At 35.7% G+C, this 15493-nt stretch overlaps 2 protein-coding genes across 4 annotated transcripts in view; one reads left to right on the top strand and one right to left on the bottom strand.

Annotated features, from left to right (window-relative positions):
- Positions 1-15084, bottom strand: part of LOC125681231 (inverted formin-2-like) — a 26011-nt gene extending 10927 nt beyond the window's left edge. The window contains exons 1-11 of one of the 2 annotated variants that reach the window (XM_056154046.1): positions 10892-15084; positions 6899-7068; positions 6334-6580; positions 5664-5779; positions 5321-5480; positions 4619-4692; positions 3320-3421; positions 3055-3137; positions 2069-2595; positions 1523-1641; positions 1116-1280 (exon numbers count right to left, since the gene is read on the bottom strand). In XM_056154046.1, the coding sequence (XP_056010021.1) occupies positions 1116-1280; positions 1523-1641; positions 2069-2595; positions 3055-3137; positions 3320-3421; positions 4619-4692; positions 5321-5480; positions 5664-5779; positions 6334-6580; positions 6899-7015 (1710 nt within the window). In that variant the 5' untranslated portion in view covers positions 7016-7068; positions 10892-15084. Of the gene's footprint in view, positions 1-1115; positions 1281-1522; positions 1642-2068; positions 2596-3054; positions 3138-3319; positions 3422-4618; positions 4693-5320; positions 5481-5663; positions 5783-6333; positions 6581-6898; positions 7069-10891 lie in introns of both variants that reach the window. The other variant, XM_056154045.1, reaches the window with a different exon arrangement.
- LOC125678251 (tripartite motif-containing protein 2-like) overlaps positions 11135-15493 on the top strand; it is a 36123-nt gene continuing 31764 nt past the window's right edge. For both annotated transcript variants that reach the window (XM_048916542.2, XM_048916543.2), the window contains exon 1: positions 11135-11243. The gene's annotated coding sequence lies outside the window, so the exon portion shown is untranslated. The remainder of the gene's footprint in view (positions 11244-15493) is intronic.

Raw genomic sequence — 15493 nt, 5'->3', positions numbered from 1 at the left:
CAGTATCAGCAAAATTACACATACATTTGTATATATTATACATTATACTAAGTTTGGCCCCATCCTGGGGTCAGAACCCTTACTCTGGGGATCATCAAATTTACAATTTTGGTAAAAGCCTACCTGCTCTATCTATTTAGTTTCAATTTAGTATCAATAGCACTATAGAAGATGTTTTTTAAGTGTTTTACACATAAACACTATATAACAAGTTTGGCCCCACCCTGGGGTCAGAACCCTACCCCGGAGATCATGAAATTTACAATTTTGGTAGAGGCCTAACTGCTCTCCATAACTATGCATTTAGTTTTTCTTACACGTGTGCAGTTCTTGAGAAGAAGATTTTAGAAAATTGGTCAATTTTGGGCAGTTTTTGCCCCACCCCTAAGGCCCCAGAAATCCTGACATTTACAATTTATGTCCCCCTTGTTCCAAAAATGCTTCGTACCAAATATCAAAAGAATTGGAATGATAGTTATAAAGAAAAAGTCAAGAATGTCTATTGTTCACACATTTAATATCTGACAATTTTGGCCCCACTTTGATACCAAAACCCCTACCCCTGCGATCATCAAATTTACAATTTTGGTAAAGGGCTACCTGCTCTTTCTAAATATTTATTTAGTTTCAATATAGTATCAATAGCACTAAAGATGTTATTTAAGTGTTTTACAAATAAACACTACATACCAGGTTTGGCCCTGCCCTGAATTCAGAACCCCTACCCAAGTATCATGAAATTTACAATTTTGGTAGAGGCCTTCCTGCTCTCCATCATCATGCATTTAGTTTTTCTTACACATGTGCGGTTCTTGAGAAGAAGATTTTTGAAAATTGGTCAATTTTGGCCCCACCCCTAAGGCCCAAGGGGTGCTGGAGACCTGACATTTACAATTTATGTCCTTCTTGTCCCAAAGATGCTTCATACCAAATTTGAAAAGAATTGGACTGACAGTTATCAAGAAGAAATTAAAAATGTTCAATTGTTAACGCACGACGGATGATGACAACCGATCTGTAGTACTCTTCTCTCATTTTTTTTTCAACACTAAATCACTTACATGTACTTCTAGTACACTGCAACTCAGTAAATCTAATTGAAACCCACGTCATACCTCTTCAAAATCTGGCAGAACTTTCATGAGGTACTGTAGAGTGGGAAGACTAATCACCTCTGGGTTCCCTTTCTCCAGGCTCTCTATGAGCTTCTCTGGACCAATCTCCATTCGACTCAGAAACAAGTTAATATTCTGTCTGGTTGTGGAGTTTAACAGCACTATCTATACAAGATTAAAAATATTCCACAATAGTTAAATTCTGTATTATACCTGTCTAATTAATGACCTAAATGTAATAAATTGTGAACAAGATTATAAGTTGGAACTATGATAAAGAATATGAACCTCTACTTTGAGACATACAGCTACATTTATATCACTGAACCTTGTCATAATAGAAGGCAACAAATTGATTTTTAGCATCAACGCTGAACATGTATCTAACAGCTTGGACTATTCCTTACTTCATTAACCTCTTCATATTGAGGATCCCCCTGTTGGAACATGGTCTCCAGTTGTCCAAAGTCTGGTGAGATGCCATTACTTTCAGCGGACACAGCCCACACACAATCCCTGAACTTCTCTGCAGTGGATCAAGGGGAAAATCATAACTTATGAAATAAAGCATCTTTTGAATAAAGTTCCTAATTACATCAATAGTGTTCTTGATGGCAGAAGCATATACTTAAAAAAAAAAGAAGTCTTTTACAGTACAGAAGAAATACAGTTGAACTTCGGTAATCCAAATTATCAAAAATACAGACATACAGTGAAATTATATTTTGTGTACGCAGTTTTGTTTGTGATGCGGTCAATATTTCCCACAAAAAACGTTGCGTTGATGCATTGTGACGTCATTGTGATGTTATTAGTTAAGTTTCAGAGGATACTGAAACGGAATCAGAAAATCCCATTGTGGTGATCCGGAAAACCAGTATCAAAAAAAGAAACATTGATGGGTATATAATAAAAAGGATTAATGTGAAGTGTGGGTAAGTTTTTTCCCATACCTATGACCTCATCAGCTATTTTGACCCATGGTACATTCTTTGTTTTTCTGGTGGGTGGAGGTAGGGGTGGCCTTTTGATCCTGTATCTCTTTTGTAGAGCTGACTTATTGGTGGGGGTGTTGTTTGAGTTCTCACTGTCATCATTAAATGACACATTATCATACTGTGTTTGATCCATGTAGGCGATCATGTCCACCACGTTGTTGAATTTGTTATATCGAGGATCCCTATTATGCGTCAGTTCCACGCCAGTGTCGTTCTCGTATTTACAGGGGTCCAGATTTCTCTGCGAGATCTGTCGTAAATTTACCCCACTCATTAGATGAGCACCACTCATTAAAGGGTCCACATTTGGAGATTGTGACTTGGATTGATATGTCTGGATGCACTGTAGGCCTTTGTTAATGTGATCCGGAAGGCTGGCCAGGTCCATGACTGGAGTTTTCACACATTTTGGGAGTTGGCTTTGTTCACATGCATGCACTGACTGATGAACTAAGTTGTCTATTTCTTTCCACAGTTTAGCACTGAAAGAATCAATAGCGTTCATGTCAAATAATAAATGGTTGCAAAAAGAAATGGTTTAACCTAGGTACCGATAACTCATTGTTTTGTTTATAAAAAGTTCCAAATTTAGCAATCTTTAATTATTAGCAATACTGCATTCCAACAAATTCATATCAAAGAAAAGTATACAAGCATGCAAAGTTGTTGAATTACATTATAAATATTCCACAGCTTTCCGGAAGAGGTGAAGGAAAGTAAATCTCATGACTAACAGTAAGATGATACATGTTAATGTATATATAAATAACAAAACACATGCATATACTACATCTTCACAAAAAAATGTTTTTGAGCAATAACCATTCTGACCACTGAAATTGGTTTAACTAACAAGACAAAATTAGGAAGATTTCGTGACACAAACACTCATACTGTTCTGTGTCTGACAGTGTAGATCTCTAAGCACCTGTAACTCCTACCTGTGTTTACTGTAAATATTCTCAATGGCCAGTAAGTCTTGCAGTATGTTCAGAAAGGACACCATTTTTGGAGTTCCAAATATCTGTATAAAAAAGGATGAAACAATATAACACCTCTAGTGTTTCATGTCAGTGTACAGAGAGACACAGAGATGTTCAGCATGGTCTAATTATCAAAATCCCACAGTAAAACATCTCTATCCTCCTGTGTTTTTCAGGTCATCACGAGTTACCTTGTATCATTGTTACCTTGTATCATTGTTACCTTGCACTGTATAAGCTCTATTAGGTCCTCAGGACTGTTAAAGTCCACTTCATTTTGCTCAGTCAAGGCTTCCTCATCTTCATGTTTCTTTTCATGAAAAACCTACAAATTTACAGGAGAGTTTTCAATATGATTCTTGACACTGAATGTCTATCTGTTCAATTATTACATCTGCATCAAATTTCTAATTGCATAAACTCTAATTCTACTGCTACTATTTTGTAATTTGCATTTTGACTGCTAGTGTACTCACCTGGATTTCTCGAAGAGAACTTAAGTTGAAACTTAAGATTTTACTCAAAATTTGATTGCTCTAATAGAAGAAAACTCATGCTTAAGTATCATATTTTTTCAAGAAATCCAAGCTGATGTGTTTGAGGCAGTTCAACTAGCATTAACTGGACGGAGAGTTTTTCTCCGGGACATCATAATAGCATTACATTAAACCATGTCATGCACAACTAATTTTGTGCCGTATTTCATATACAAAACAGTAAAACTCAACAAAATAAACATGTAATCAAGCAAACTGCATAAATCGTATTAGAATGGGAATAACATCTTCTCATGTATTATTTGCTACTGTTAATGCTTATTTAATGGTCATACACATCCGTTTTACCAGCTCCGCTAACATGTCGGCGGTAAAACTCACTTTGTGACAATAAAATCAGCATTAAGGCCAATTCAACTTAATTAGTAGATTACCATCCAGGGTCACCAAAAAGTATGGGGCGGGTGGGAGGATTTTATTTTTTAATTTCTGAGAAAAATATTACCGGTAATGACAAACGAGTTTTTGCCGGCAACAGAAGTGCATAATTTAATGCCAGATGGACATCAATCTATGCTTATTTCACAGTAGAATTCCAGGTTAAGCTTTGATTTCAAACACAGAAAGATACCAAACTTCTTCAAGATATGAAGAACATTAATCCCTCCCTTTCATTTACGCCCGTAAGAACGTGAGAAATTAAGAAAACCATATATCCATTTTCTTCACACGGTTTTTCACGTTGTTAAACCGGAAATGTAAACAAGAAGTGTAAATACTGGAGTTGGACATGAACACTTTCCGGAAATCGCAAGTTTTGCAAAATAAATATCGGGCTGGCCGATTTTTGAGGGGCGGGCGGGGATGATAATCTATCAATTAATGTGAATTGGCCTAACAGTCGGAAATAACAGATGAGAAGATCGTTATTTCTTAAGTCACAGACTAATGTGTTGCTGGTAAAACTTACTTTGTGACAATAAAATCAGATGAGAAGGTCGTTATTTCTTAAGTCACAGACTAACCTGCAGTTGAAGGTGGAGATCATTGTCTACTTCCTCTTTGCGAAGAAAATTTAAGACATCCAACAAGTTTAGCCCTGCAGAAAGCAAAATGGAAACAAGAGGTACTGTGGGCAATGCTCACTAAGAATACTCCCCGATTACCCCAATCTCCCAAAGGGTGTTGGTAATAGGTATAAACTACCTCTTTTCTGAGTGTAAAAAACAAATGGCATGACAAACCGAACCATATTGCTACTTCGATGTCCAGTGCGCGTGACCTTTGACCTCAAAATCGATAGGGAACATCTTCATCCCATGGGTAGTCCATATGTATGATATGGTGACTGTAGGTGGAAAGGATAACGCTTTAGAGCCCGGAAACCATATTGTTACTTCAATGTCCAGTGCGCTTGACCTTTGACCTTTTGACCCCAAAATCAATAGGGAACATCTTCATCTCATGGGTAGTCCATATATATGATATGGTGACGGTAGGTGGAAAGGATAATGCTTTAGAGCCCGGAAACCATTGCGTCTACAGACGGACGGACAGACAGACAACCCGATTCCAGTATACCCCCCACAACTTGTTGCGGGGGGTATAATGATGTGAGATTATATCACGTAAGCAACTCGTCATTGAAAAACTTCATTATAAGACACAAACATGGTAACATCGAGTACATGATATTGAAAATGAAGTGCAGTTACTGATGTCCTCACCAACAAACTCGTTCCTGATCCTGTTCCGATCCTGTAGGTCTGGTGTACAGTTGATGATGCAATTAATGAAGGTCAAAATGGCTGTCTTGTGAGGAACTGTCTCTGCTGCCTTCAGTTCATTGACAATAGCACTGAATCTGTAAGTCTGGTCCGTTTCTTTCTGCACAATTATTAAAACGTGTTACATAGTGCATGTATTGAAAGGTAAATGTGAACAAAAAATTGGACAGAGTCATTGCATCATAAATGCAAGCACTGCTTCTGCATTGTGTATAACTACATTTTATATGTATCAAAGAACTGAGCAGATGTTTAACTTTTTGTATAGCTACTATATAAGTACCTTTAGTGCAGCTAATGCATTCATGACATTGTTGTAGCCCATATTGTTATAGGAACATAAAGCTGACAGAACCTCATAGACCTGTTTCTTTGGATGTGTGTTGTTCATATTCAGAGCTGCTTCAAACCAAAAGATAAATAGACATTTAATGCTCTCTCCACCCCTATCTGTAAATTCATGTATAACCATATCTGCATTTTCAAAGTCTTGTTGGTTGAATGTTAGAGGTAGAGCACAAAATAACAGAAAAGGTCTACACCATTTTTATAACTGAGAGTTATATACAGTCTACACAAGATATATTGAAATTGAGGGGACTGACCTGAATTGTTCATTATAACCAATGTTTAACAATATAGATAATGTTACCAGAGATTTATTTATATTTCAATATAACAGATAGTTCAATATATTAAAGTGAATTCTGTAGGTTGACTGTATACCACATGTACTAAACATGACTCTCTGTAAGATTATATAAATAGTTCCAAAGCATACATCTACATTTTATTTCTGAAAATTCATTTGACATTGTACAAAGTTTTTCTATTACATTTCATTTTGCAGCTTTCTCAATTCACAATATCCTGTAATCTTCTAATAAACATTAGTTTACAATAAGTGCACAAGTTTCTCTGAGTATAGAAATTCAAAAAACTGGAGTACAAACCCAGGATAAGTTTAGCAGTATAGTCCTCATGCTTGACCATGAAGTCCAGTCCCACACTGGTATTGAGGATGGCTCGGATACAGGACACACAGTCCAGCTGTAGTATGGCGTCCGAGAAGCTGGTGAAGGCCTTACCAGTCATCTCACACAATGAGTGCAACATAATGTCCAGGCCATCTCGTTCTAGATACTCACGTAGCCAGGCCTCAGAAGTATTCTCCAGCCTTAGCCTCAATGCATAGAACATCTAGGAATGAAACCATCTAAATAGTAGTGATACTGCTTACAAGTTTCAAAATAAGTACCAAGTAAAAGTACTCCTGGTACTCCCTAGAAATCAGATGCACTAGATTATAGATAGGTATTTGAAAACACATAATTCACTTTAACACACAAATCACTTTAATACATGTATTAAGTTAAACTATTTTATATACCAAGGGTATGTACTGATTCAAAAGCCTGCACATTACCACCAATGGTTAGACAAGAATATTACAACCTTCTTTGAAATGATAAGCCTATATTTGCTGTTAATGATAAGCATTTATTTGCTGTTTCTGACCTTGACAGATGGAGAGCTGTTGGATAAAGTGATACATTTCTCTGGAGATGCATTCTTCATCTGAACTTCCAGCTCCGACATAACAGAGTCTCTGTGTTCCTCTACAGTTGTCGCCATGGCAGTGTTTTTGTGATATCTCACTTCAAATCATTACGTATAACTCCACATCTCTGTCAACCGAAATCAAAATTTACATACAGGATTTTCACACAGTTTAAATGTATGTAACTATTATGATTCATGACACAATTTTTTGAAACAAGACACCTAAAGGGCTTAAAATTCACACGAGTATTAGTTAAAAGTATCACTAGCCCCAAGGGCTACAAAATCTATATTAATTTTCCTGTTCTGCATGTCTAAGCTAAATTCAAATATTCAGCAGCAGAATAAAACAAGGTGTGTTCTTTTAAAAAACACAAATGCCCTCGAAAATGCCCATACTGATGAAAGACTTTATATGTCATATATTATATGTATTATTAAATCATTATATCACTATTTTGGACCTGCCCTAGAGAGTTGTGAAATTCACAATTTTGGTACATGTATCTCTTTGAAAAGTTTCTACTTTTCCTAAATATGCATTTAGTTTTTAAAATGTCATAAAGAAGTTTTTCAAATGATAGAGACATTTATCACTATGGCCATTTTAGCCCCACCATGTTACCAAAAACCCTTCCCTGGAATCAAGTCACAAAATTTGCAATACTGAAAAAGGGCAACAGATCCTTCAAAATCAATTGAGTATCAATAGAATTAAAATAAGTTATTTCAATGTTTTACATGTAAACACTACAGTATATTCCAAGTTTGGCCCCATCCTGGAGTCAGAATCTCTACCCCGGAGATCATAAAGTTTACAATTTTGGTAGAAGTTCTCCTGCTCTACATGACTATGCATTTAGTTTTTCAAATTGATGTGCAGTTGTGAAGATTTTTGGAGACTAATTCTGCAGTTTTTGTCCCACCCCTAAGGCCCTGGGGATACATCATGCAAGAGTCCTGAAATTTATAATTGATGTCCCCCATGTCCAAAAAATGCTTCATACCAAATTTGAAAAGAATTGGAAGGTTAGTTATCAAGAAAAAGTTAAAAATGTTGTATTGCTAACAGACAATGTCAGACGGTCGCAGGCCAATAGCAACAGGTTACTTGAGTCACTCCGGTGACCTGAAAATACCAGAATGTCTTAACATGTCCCTCTCCTTCTTAGAAGTCAATTACACAAATAAAATGCACATAAATTACAGATTTTACTGTTTTTATCTCTTTAAAGCATTGAAAATATACACAGCGATGCAAAATAGTTGAAAAAACGTACATTCATGATAATACATACCAAATGACACTAATAGTCTAATCAATATTACTGATTTTCTAACATTTAACACATTAAAAAATTTCTTCACTTTTCGCAAAACAAATTACATGAAAATTTCTGCTCAAATGTTCACTGATGTCAATGGTCAAACCATCTGAAATTATACAATGAACTCACCCACAAAACTAATTGCAAGTGTAGATTCTCCAAATTGGCATTACTGACACAGAGGACATGCTGTTAGTGTCCTGATTTACCAGTTCTACATCACCTGTCCCATTAGATTCACCCTAGGGTACCTGCCAGGTGCTTAATCATTATGTAACTGTTTATACCCATTGTAGCCAAACAATGTGTCAGTACTGATCACCCGCACAAAATCAAATGTGTTTGGCCTGTGTAAATGTAGGCACATGCACTATGTACCTTTGACTATTACTGTGTTGTGATAATCAGGTACGATTATATGTATGTAGTCTTATAGTACTCTGTTCTATACAACATTAATTTTCATTTTAATATCCTTGTAAACGATTTTGTTTTGAAGACTGTCTCTGACACACATTACATTTGCTGTAACAAAAAATACAGCCTAGACCAGACTGAAGTAAATGTATCAAAATAATATAAAATCTAGTCCGTAGCTTGTCAACTAGAAATAAATCATTCCACAACACATTAATTTTACATAGTGATGGAACTACCGTTAGAACAAACGCAGTTACATGTATAATGAGTGGATCCAGAAATTTTAACTAGGGAAGTGGGTTTTGACTTTTACCCCAGATCAGACTCGCGCATCAACTTCTAATTTAGATCCGTCACTCCTCCAGTTGTATTGTGACATCAAAACGGAGACCATGGCATCACACATTTATTGTCTTGGTATTATATTTCGTTATACATTAGGCCTAATGTGGCACACTGCACTTTGTTGGACAGGGGCGTATCTAGGACTATTTCAATGTGTAGGCCCACAAGACAAGAGTTTCCCAGAGGCACAAAGCGCTGAGAGGTTTGGGGATGTGTGTCGCCCCCGAGAAAATTTTGAAATATTAGGACTCATTTGCACTACTCTGAGCATCAAAATGATTGTAATAGACATTAAATATTATACAACTTTTCAAAGATTTTTAAACTGTTAAGTCAAATGAGTCATTGTGATCACCATAAGTTTAGAAAAAATATATAACCATTATTTACATCATGTAGAATACTGTTACATGTTACATTATAAAAAGAAAGGGTCCGACAGAATAATAATTTTATATCTGATTTTAAAAATTAGAAATATATATGAACATATTATATTTTGCAAACATTTATGGCCAAAAATGTGTTTTGAAAATGAAAAAATGTGTAGGCACATGCCTACTCAAGCCTAACGAAGCTACGCCCCTGTTGAAATAATCTACGCAAGTTCATAATCTGAGATCATGGAGATCTACACGACTTTGAGAGATCTCCACCATTTTTTATGAGGGACTTTAGGGATTGGTGACCAAAAAAATTTCTACATTAATAAACAGCTTCAGTTTGAATTTTACACATGCTTTAGTAATTGGAGCTCACAGTATGAACCAGCTCTCTTAAGCATACCGCTGGCTTGCTGCACTTGTAGGGCTGAAACGATACACCCCATTCACGATACGATACGTGTTGCAATACTTAAGCCACGATTCAATATTTTTAATAAGATGTATTATACAGAAGAAAGCAATAATAACTTTAAAGAAACATTTAATTATCATGACTCACAGTCACAATTTCAAAAGTAAACTATTTCCAAAACAGCCGAACGGTAAAATGCCTGTTGTATCTGTAATTTAAACTGATTAAGTTCATTATTGTTTTTGTCAGACTTGGGGCTAACAACAGCCTGACCATTATCTGGCGTCATTTAGTCCCTTGGCACGTACAAATAAGTACATGTCAAACCCAATGTATTTTACCAAACCTGATTTTACAAAACATATTGAACAAAAGATCAATGCAATGAATCGAACATTTATAATGAACAGTATTGCTATTTCGGTGAATTGTTTCAGCCCTATGCTCTTGCTATAATCTTAGTATTATTTGAAAATAAACATCAAAATCTATCAGCAGGACTAGAACACTTAAAGACACTCTAAAGTCTACCAATTCATACTATAAATGTAATTCCATATCTGTTGACATACACAGACAGCTGCAGTAGCTGTCCACTACACACGTTTAATCACAGGCCTCTGAATTTCTATCAATAAGCCCTTATATGATATATATACCCCTTCTATATATAAATGTATTTATATATAGAAGGGGTATATATATCACTCTGATTAATCATATAACGGCTTATTGATAGAAATTCAGAGGCCTATGGTTTAATAATATGTTCCCATATGGATAAGCTCAAACAGATCATTATCAATTCATGCATACAACAATCTTTAAATTCATTCATATTCATATTCTGCATGCTCATTGTCACTGGCAATGAATACGTGTTTGTTTGTTTTTTAAAAAAAATTGTTTACTTGTTTTAGCACCTCTTCAGACTTGACACCTTTTTGAGCTAACTTATCCGTTTCCTCACTGAGGCAGTGTGGTACTCAAACAACAACATACACGCAATACACTGCAAACGTTACTTTTGAGATATTAATTTCTTTCATATATTTACCTCGCAGGATCAGATGGTCATAATCTGTGATCGGGGCATGACTCACTCTTTAAAAGTCGCGGGTAATTTCTTTCGCATACGGTTGTCGTAAAAGGCCCTCGGCAGACTTTCGTTCCACGCCTGCGTCCACCATACCTGTATGATGCTAATTGAATAGAATTTTTGTAATTGAAATATAAAGTATCATCAAATGTTAATCTAAGAACGTTTAATTTAAAATTTACGACTATCGAAAAAAGTTCCTTGGATTCTGAGGATGCTGATTTATCTAGATTGCAGACATCATCATAGCGTGGACATAGACAGAGGGATAAAATAACTGTCCCTTATGCACATTATAAACACCGCTGGGGTAGAATAGAAATATTTTGTCGGAATTGTTCAATTTCATGTCATGTACATCGTACTTTTAAGCACCAGTGCGACCAACTTTACACAGGTTGGGAACACTTCCCCATTAGCGAAATATTCTCGCTAAAACGCAATTATCCCTCTCTAGCGAGAATAAATATATCCCGTACAACCGAGAAAAACACCCGTAAAGTACATCTCTTCGTCATTCACGTGAAAAGAAGAAAAACTGGTAAAATGTCTGATACTTCTGCAAATATATTAAAGGGACTGACTCACGATTTTACCCAAAAGTTTGTTTTTCACTTTTAATGATCAAAATCTACTGTCTAATGTGTTTGAAAGATTTCACATAAAAATTAGGGTGATACATCATCACAGAATCTCATTTTAGAGAGTTTATTATTTGTTTTGTAAACAAAGATTGCGGTATGCTATTGTTTACGAAATTTTCAAAAGAAATGGATATCGATCTAAGTATTATTATATATTTCACATTTCAAGCATTTTTGGAGTGAAATGTGTCATCTAAAAGTTAAAATTTGTTACTATGCAAAATTAAGATGCATTATATTGCAAAATCAAAATTTCACTTGTTTGTTTGTTTACATAAAAAGACTCGAGTCCTTGTTTACATAACACATATTTAAGGCTAAAATATTACTTTTATTCTTGCATTCAGAAGGTCAAAATTTTGGCTGTCAACATTAAATGAGCTATATTTCTAATGTTTAACATCAAAAATAAAAAATATTTCTATCAAAAATCGTGAACCAGTCCCTTTAATCATTTACAAAAACACTCATGATGTGTATTGGATTTCAGACTGCTTCCCTCTTACGCAGCAACTTTGATATGCAATTTCATGACTATGTTGTCAATTTCATAGAAACAATTCGCATCATGTTGAGTGCGTGTCGCACTTACTCAGCGTTGCACGGGATTTGCCATTATTTTCAATAAAGACGCCAAAACACCTGTTTATGGTAATGTTTATTTCTAGCTAAAGAGGGATAATCGCGTTTTAGCGAGAATATCTCGCTATAGGGGAAGTGTTCCCAACCTGTTACATACTGAAATTCTCCCATTTATTGTAAGATAAATCACTCCAATGTAAAATAGTGGAAAAAAATAATGTTGAAAATTAAGTTTCAGAAACGTTTTAATTCCCTCATTTAAACTAATAAGCGTGTAATACAATTTAAGACTTGCAACTTTATCGTAAGATGTTTTGTAAAACTCATCCTTTCGTGTGGATAGCGTGTGTAGATGTGTAACAAGAAAGGAGAAAATGCAACGGACCAGACCAGGATTCGAACCTGGGCCCCCTGAATCTCTAGTCAGATGCTCTACCAACTGAGCTATCTGGCCACTGGCGAACGAACCTGGCTGACCGCTACATTCCTTCCTCCTTAAACGTCTTCACACTTGAAGACATCAACCCAGATTCTTTTGCCCCTGGCAGTACTTTTACCAGCAAGTCCAGGGGTTGTCAATGGTTAGCTTCAAACCCTGGCAACTGAGGTTCTTAATCCCCTGGCAGGCATTTTCACATGTCAGTTCCAGGGGCTGGTCATGGCACCAAATGTAACTGGAAAGAAGAAAATGCACCGGACCATACCAGGATTCGAACCCGGGCCCCCTAAATCTCTAGTCAGGTGCTTAGAACCAACTGAGCTATTTGGCCACCGGCGATCGAACCCGGCTGACCGCTACAGATGTTATATACATATCCCCCATCCTCTACCCAATAAAATAAAAATAAATTTAGAAACCAATAATTTATCCTTAAATGGGATTCCCCTGCTTCATAAGTCGTTTTGATTTGATATTCAGTTACTGCATTATAAAAATATGTATTTTTAATTGTATCTTACAAGTTGGCTTAGTCGTCTCAAATTTTAGTATTGTTCGACCTGTGGTGGCCAGATATCTCTGTTGGTGAGCACTTGAATAAGAGATTCAAGGGTCCCTTTGACCTGGGTTTGAATCCTGGTCTGGACCATTGTATTTTCTCCCCTCCTGGAACTGACAGGTGAGAATGTCTGCCAGCTAGGGATAAAGATCCTGGGTTGTGTCTTCAAGGTGTGATTGACATTTAAAGGGACTGATTCACGATTTCCCCCAAAATTTTGTTTTTCACTTTTAATGATCAAAAGCTACTGTCTAATATGTTTAAAAGATTTCACATAAAAATTAATGTTATACATATGTACATTATCACAGAAGCTCATTTTATGGAGTTTATTATTTGTTTTGTAAACAAAGATTGTGGTATGTTATTGTTTACGAAATTTTCAAAAGAAATGGATATTGATCAAAGTTTTATCATATCTTTCACATTTCAACCATTCTTTGGGTAAAATGTGTCATCTAAAAGTTAAAATTTGTGACTCTGCAGAATTAAGATGCTTTATAGTACAAAATTATTGTTTCACTGGTTTGTTTGTATACATTAAAAGACTCGAGTCTTTGTTTACATAACACAGATTTAAGGCTAAAATATTGCTTTTATTCTTGCATTCAGAAAGTCAAAATTTTGGCTGTCAACATTAAATGAGTTATATTTTTAATGTTTAACATCAAAAATGAAAAACATTTTTTTCAAAAATCGTGAACCAGTCCCTTTAAAGAGGGAGCAAGGAATTTGGTGGTCAGATTGGTTCAATAGCTGTAGCCAGATAGCTCAGTTAGTTGGTAGAGCACCTTACTGTCAAGAGATTCAGGGAGGTTGGGTTCAAATTCCGGTATGGTCCATCGCATTTGTTCCCTTCCTGTTACAAATTATAAAATACCTTTAATAGTATTTTTCTAGGACAAATGTTTGTGTGTTAATTCATTAAAGTCACAGAATTTGATAGACTCGGCTCAGAGTGAGACTTCATGGAAGTTCTAGTTGGTATGACCTCTATGAATATAGAAAATAAAAATCTAACAGCAATTGATATGTAGAAGTGTTAGTGATAATAAGCATATAATACATGAATGTCATGATGAGGTGTTCCTTGCAAAGAGAGGTTACTCTTATTTGAAATGGTTATTTTTTCTTCTTCAATTTGGTTTGAAGATTTGTAGCCCTTTTCATGTAAAAGAATTGATAAAAACTGGAAACAGCACTTGATTGACTTTTTCATAATGGTATCTGCACATTGGATGACAAAAAATATTTTAATTTACATTTAAAGTTTAACATATTCAAGGGTATTATATATAGTTGTAGTTTTTTTGGCTATATATGAACTGTGGATGGTGTGGATAGATTAATGGTTGGAGTACATGACTAGTAATGCAGGGGTCCCAGGTTTGATTTCTGGTCCAGTAATGAATTTTCTTCTTTTTCTTGGGTTTGGTGCTGTTGATCACCCCTGCATGGACTTGCAGGTGACAGACCTGTCGGGGGCGAAAGAACTGTATATCTTCATGGATGAAGACAATTTAAGGCAGGGGAAATATAGTGGTTGCCAGGGTTATATGGACTGGATAATGGCCTGAATTACTCAGTGGTTAGAGCACCTGACTACTGACTAGTAATGCAGGGGTCACAGGTTCAATCCCCAGTCCACCCTAAACTTTCTCCCTCCTATTTCATTTGTTTATTAAGTTTGGAGACTTATTGTTCATAAATGTTGGTTCTTATCATACTTCCTCTTCTACATTCTTGTGCCTAAAATGTCTGCAGCCATTCTCTGTAATCTGTTCATGAAAATATTAGATATTCAAGGATATGATAAGCCAATTTATCTAGTTGTGCAGAAATGTTTTTGTTATCAGTTTGAAGGGGGTTTAGAGTACATTTTGGGGGGATCAAATGGGGGTGGGGTTTAACATAGAATTCTATAGTAAAAAAATTAATTGCAAAATTCAGCAGAAAGTTGACAAATATGATAGTTTTTGATTTTCGAGAAATGAGAAGAGAATGACGGGGCCTACAAATTTGTATCAAAGTCAAGTGACTCCAGCAACCATGGCCACTGACCTTGGAACATAAAATTGGTATTGTTTCAGAGTGACCTCTGACCTTGAACATAAAAATGAACAGGAATTGATGGAGATAGGTATCTTCAGAAATGATAAGAGGACACAAACTAGTATCAGGGTCAAATGACTCCTTTGACCTTGATCATGAAAACTTGTATTACATTGGAACTGGGACTGATAAAGACATGAAAATTTCAGAAATGATAAAAGGATGCTGTTACTATAAAGTTAAAGTGATTCCAGTGACCTTGAACATTAAAACTGATATAACTT

This window comes from Ostrea edulis, chromosome 2, assembly GCF_947568905.1.
Source record: "Ostrea edulis chromosome 2, xbOstEdul1.1, whole genome shotgun sequence".
NCBI lineage: Eukaryota > Metazoa > Mollusca > Bivalvia > Ostreida > Ostreidae > Ostrea > Ostrea edulis.
The sequence above is the reverse complement of the archived record's forward strand: the minus strand, read 5'-3'. Positions and strand labels throughout refer to the sequence as shown.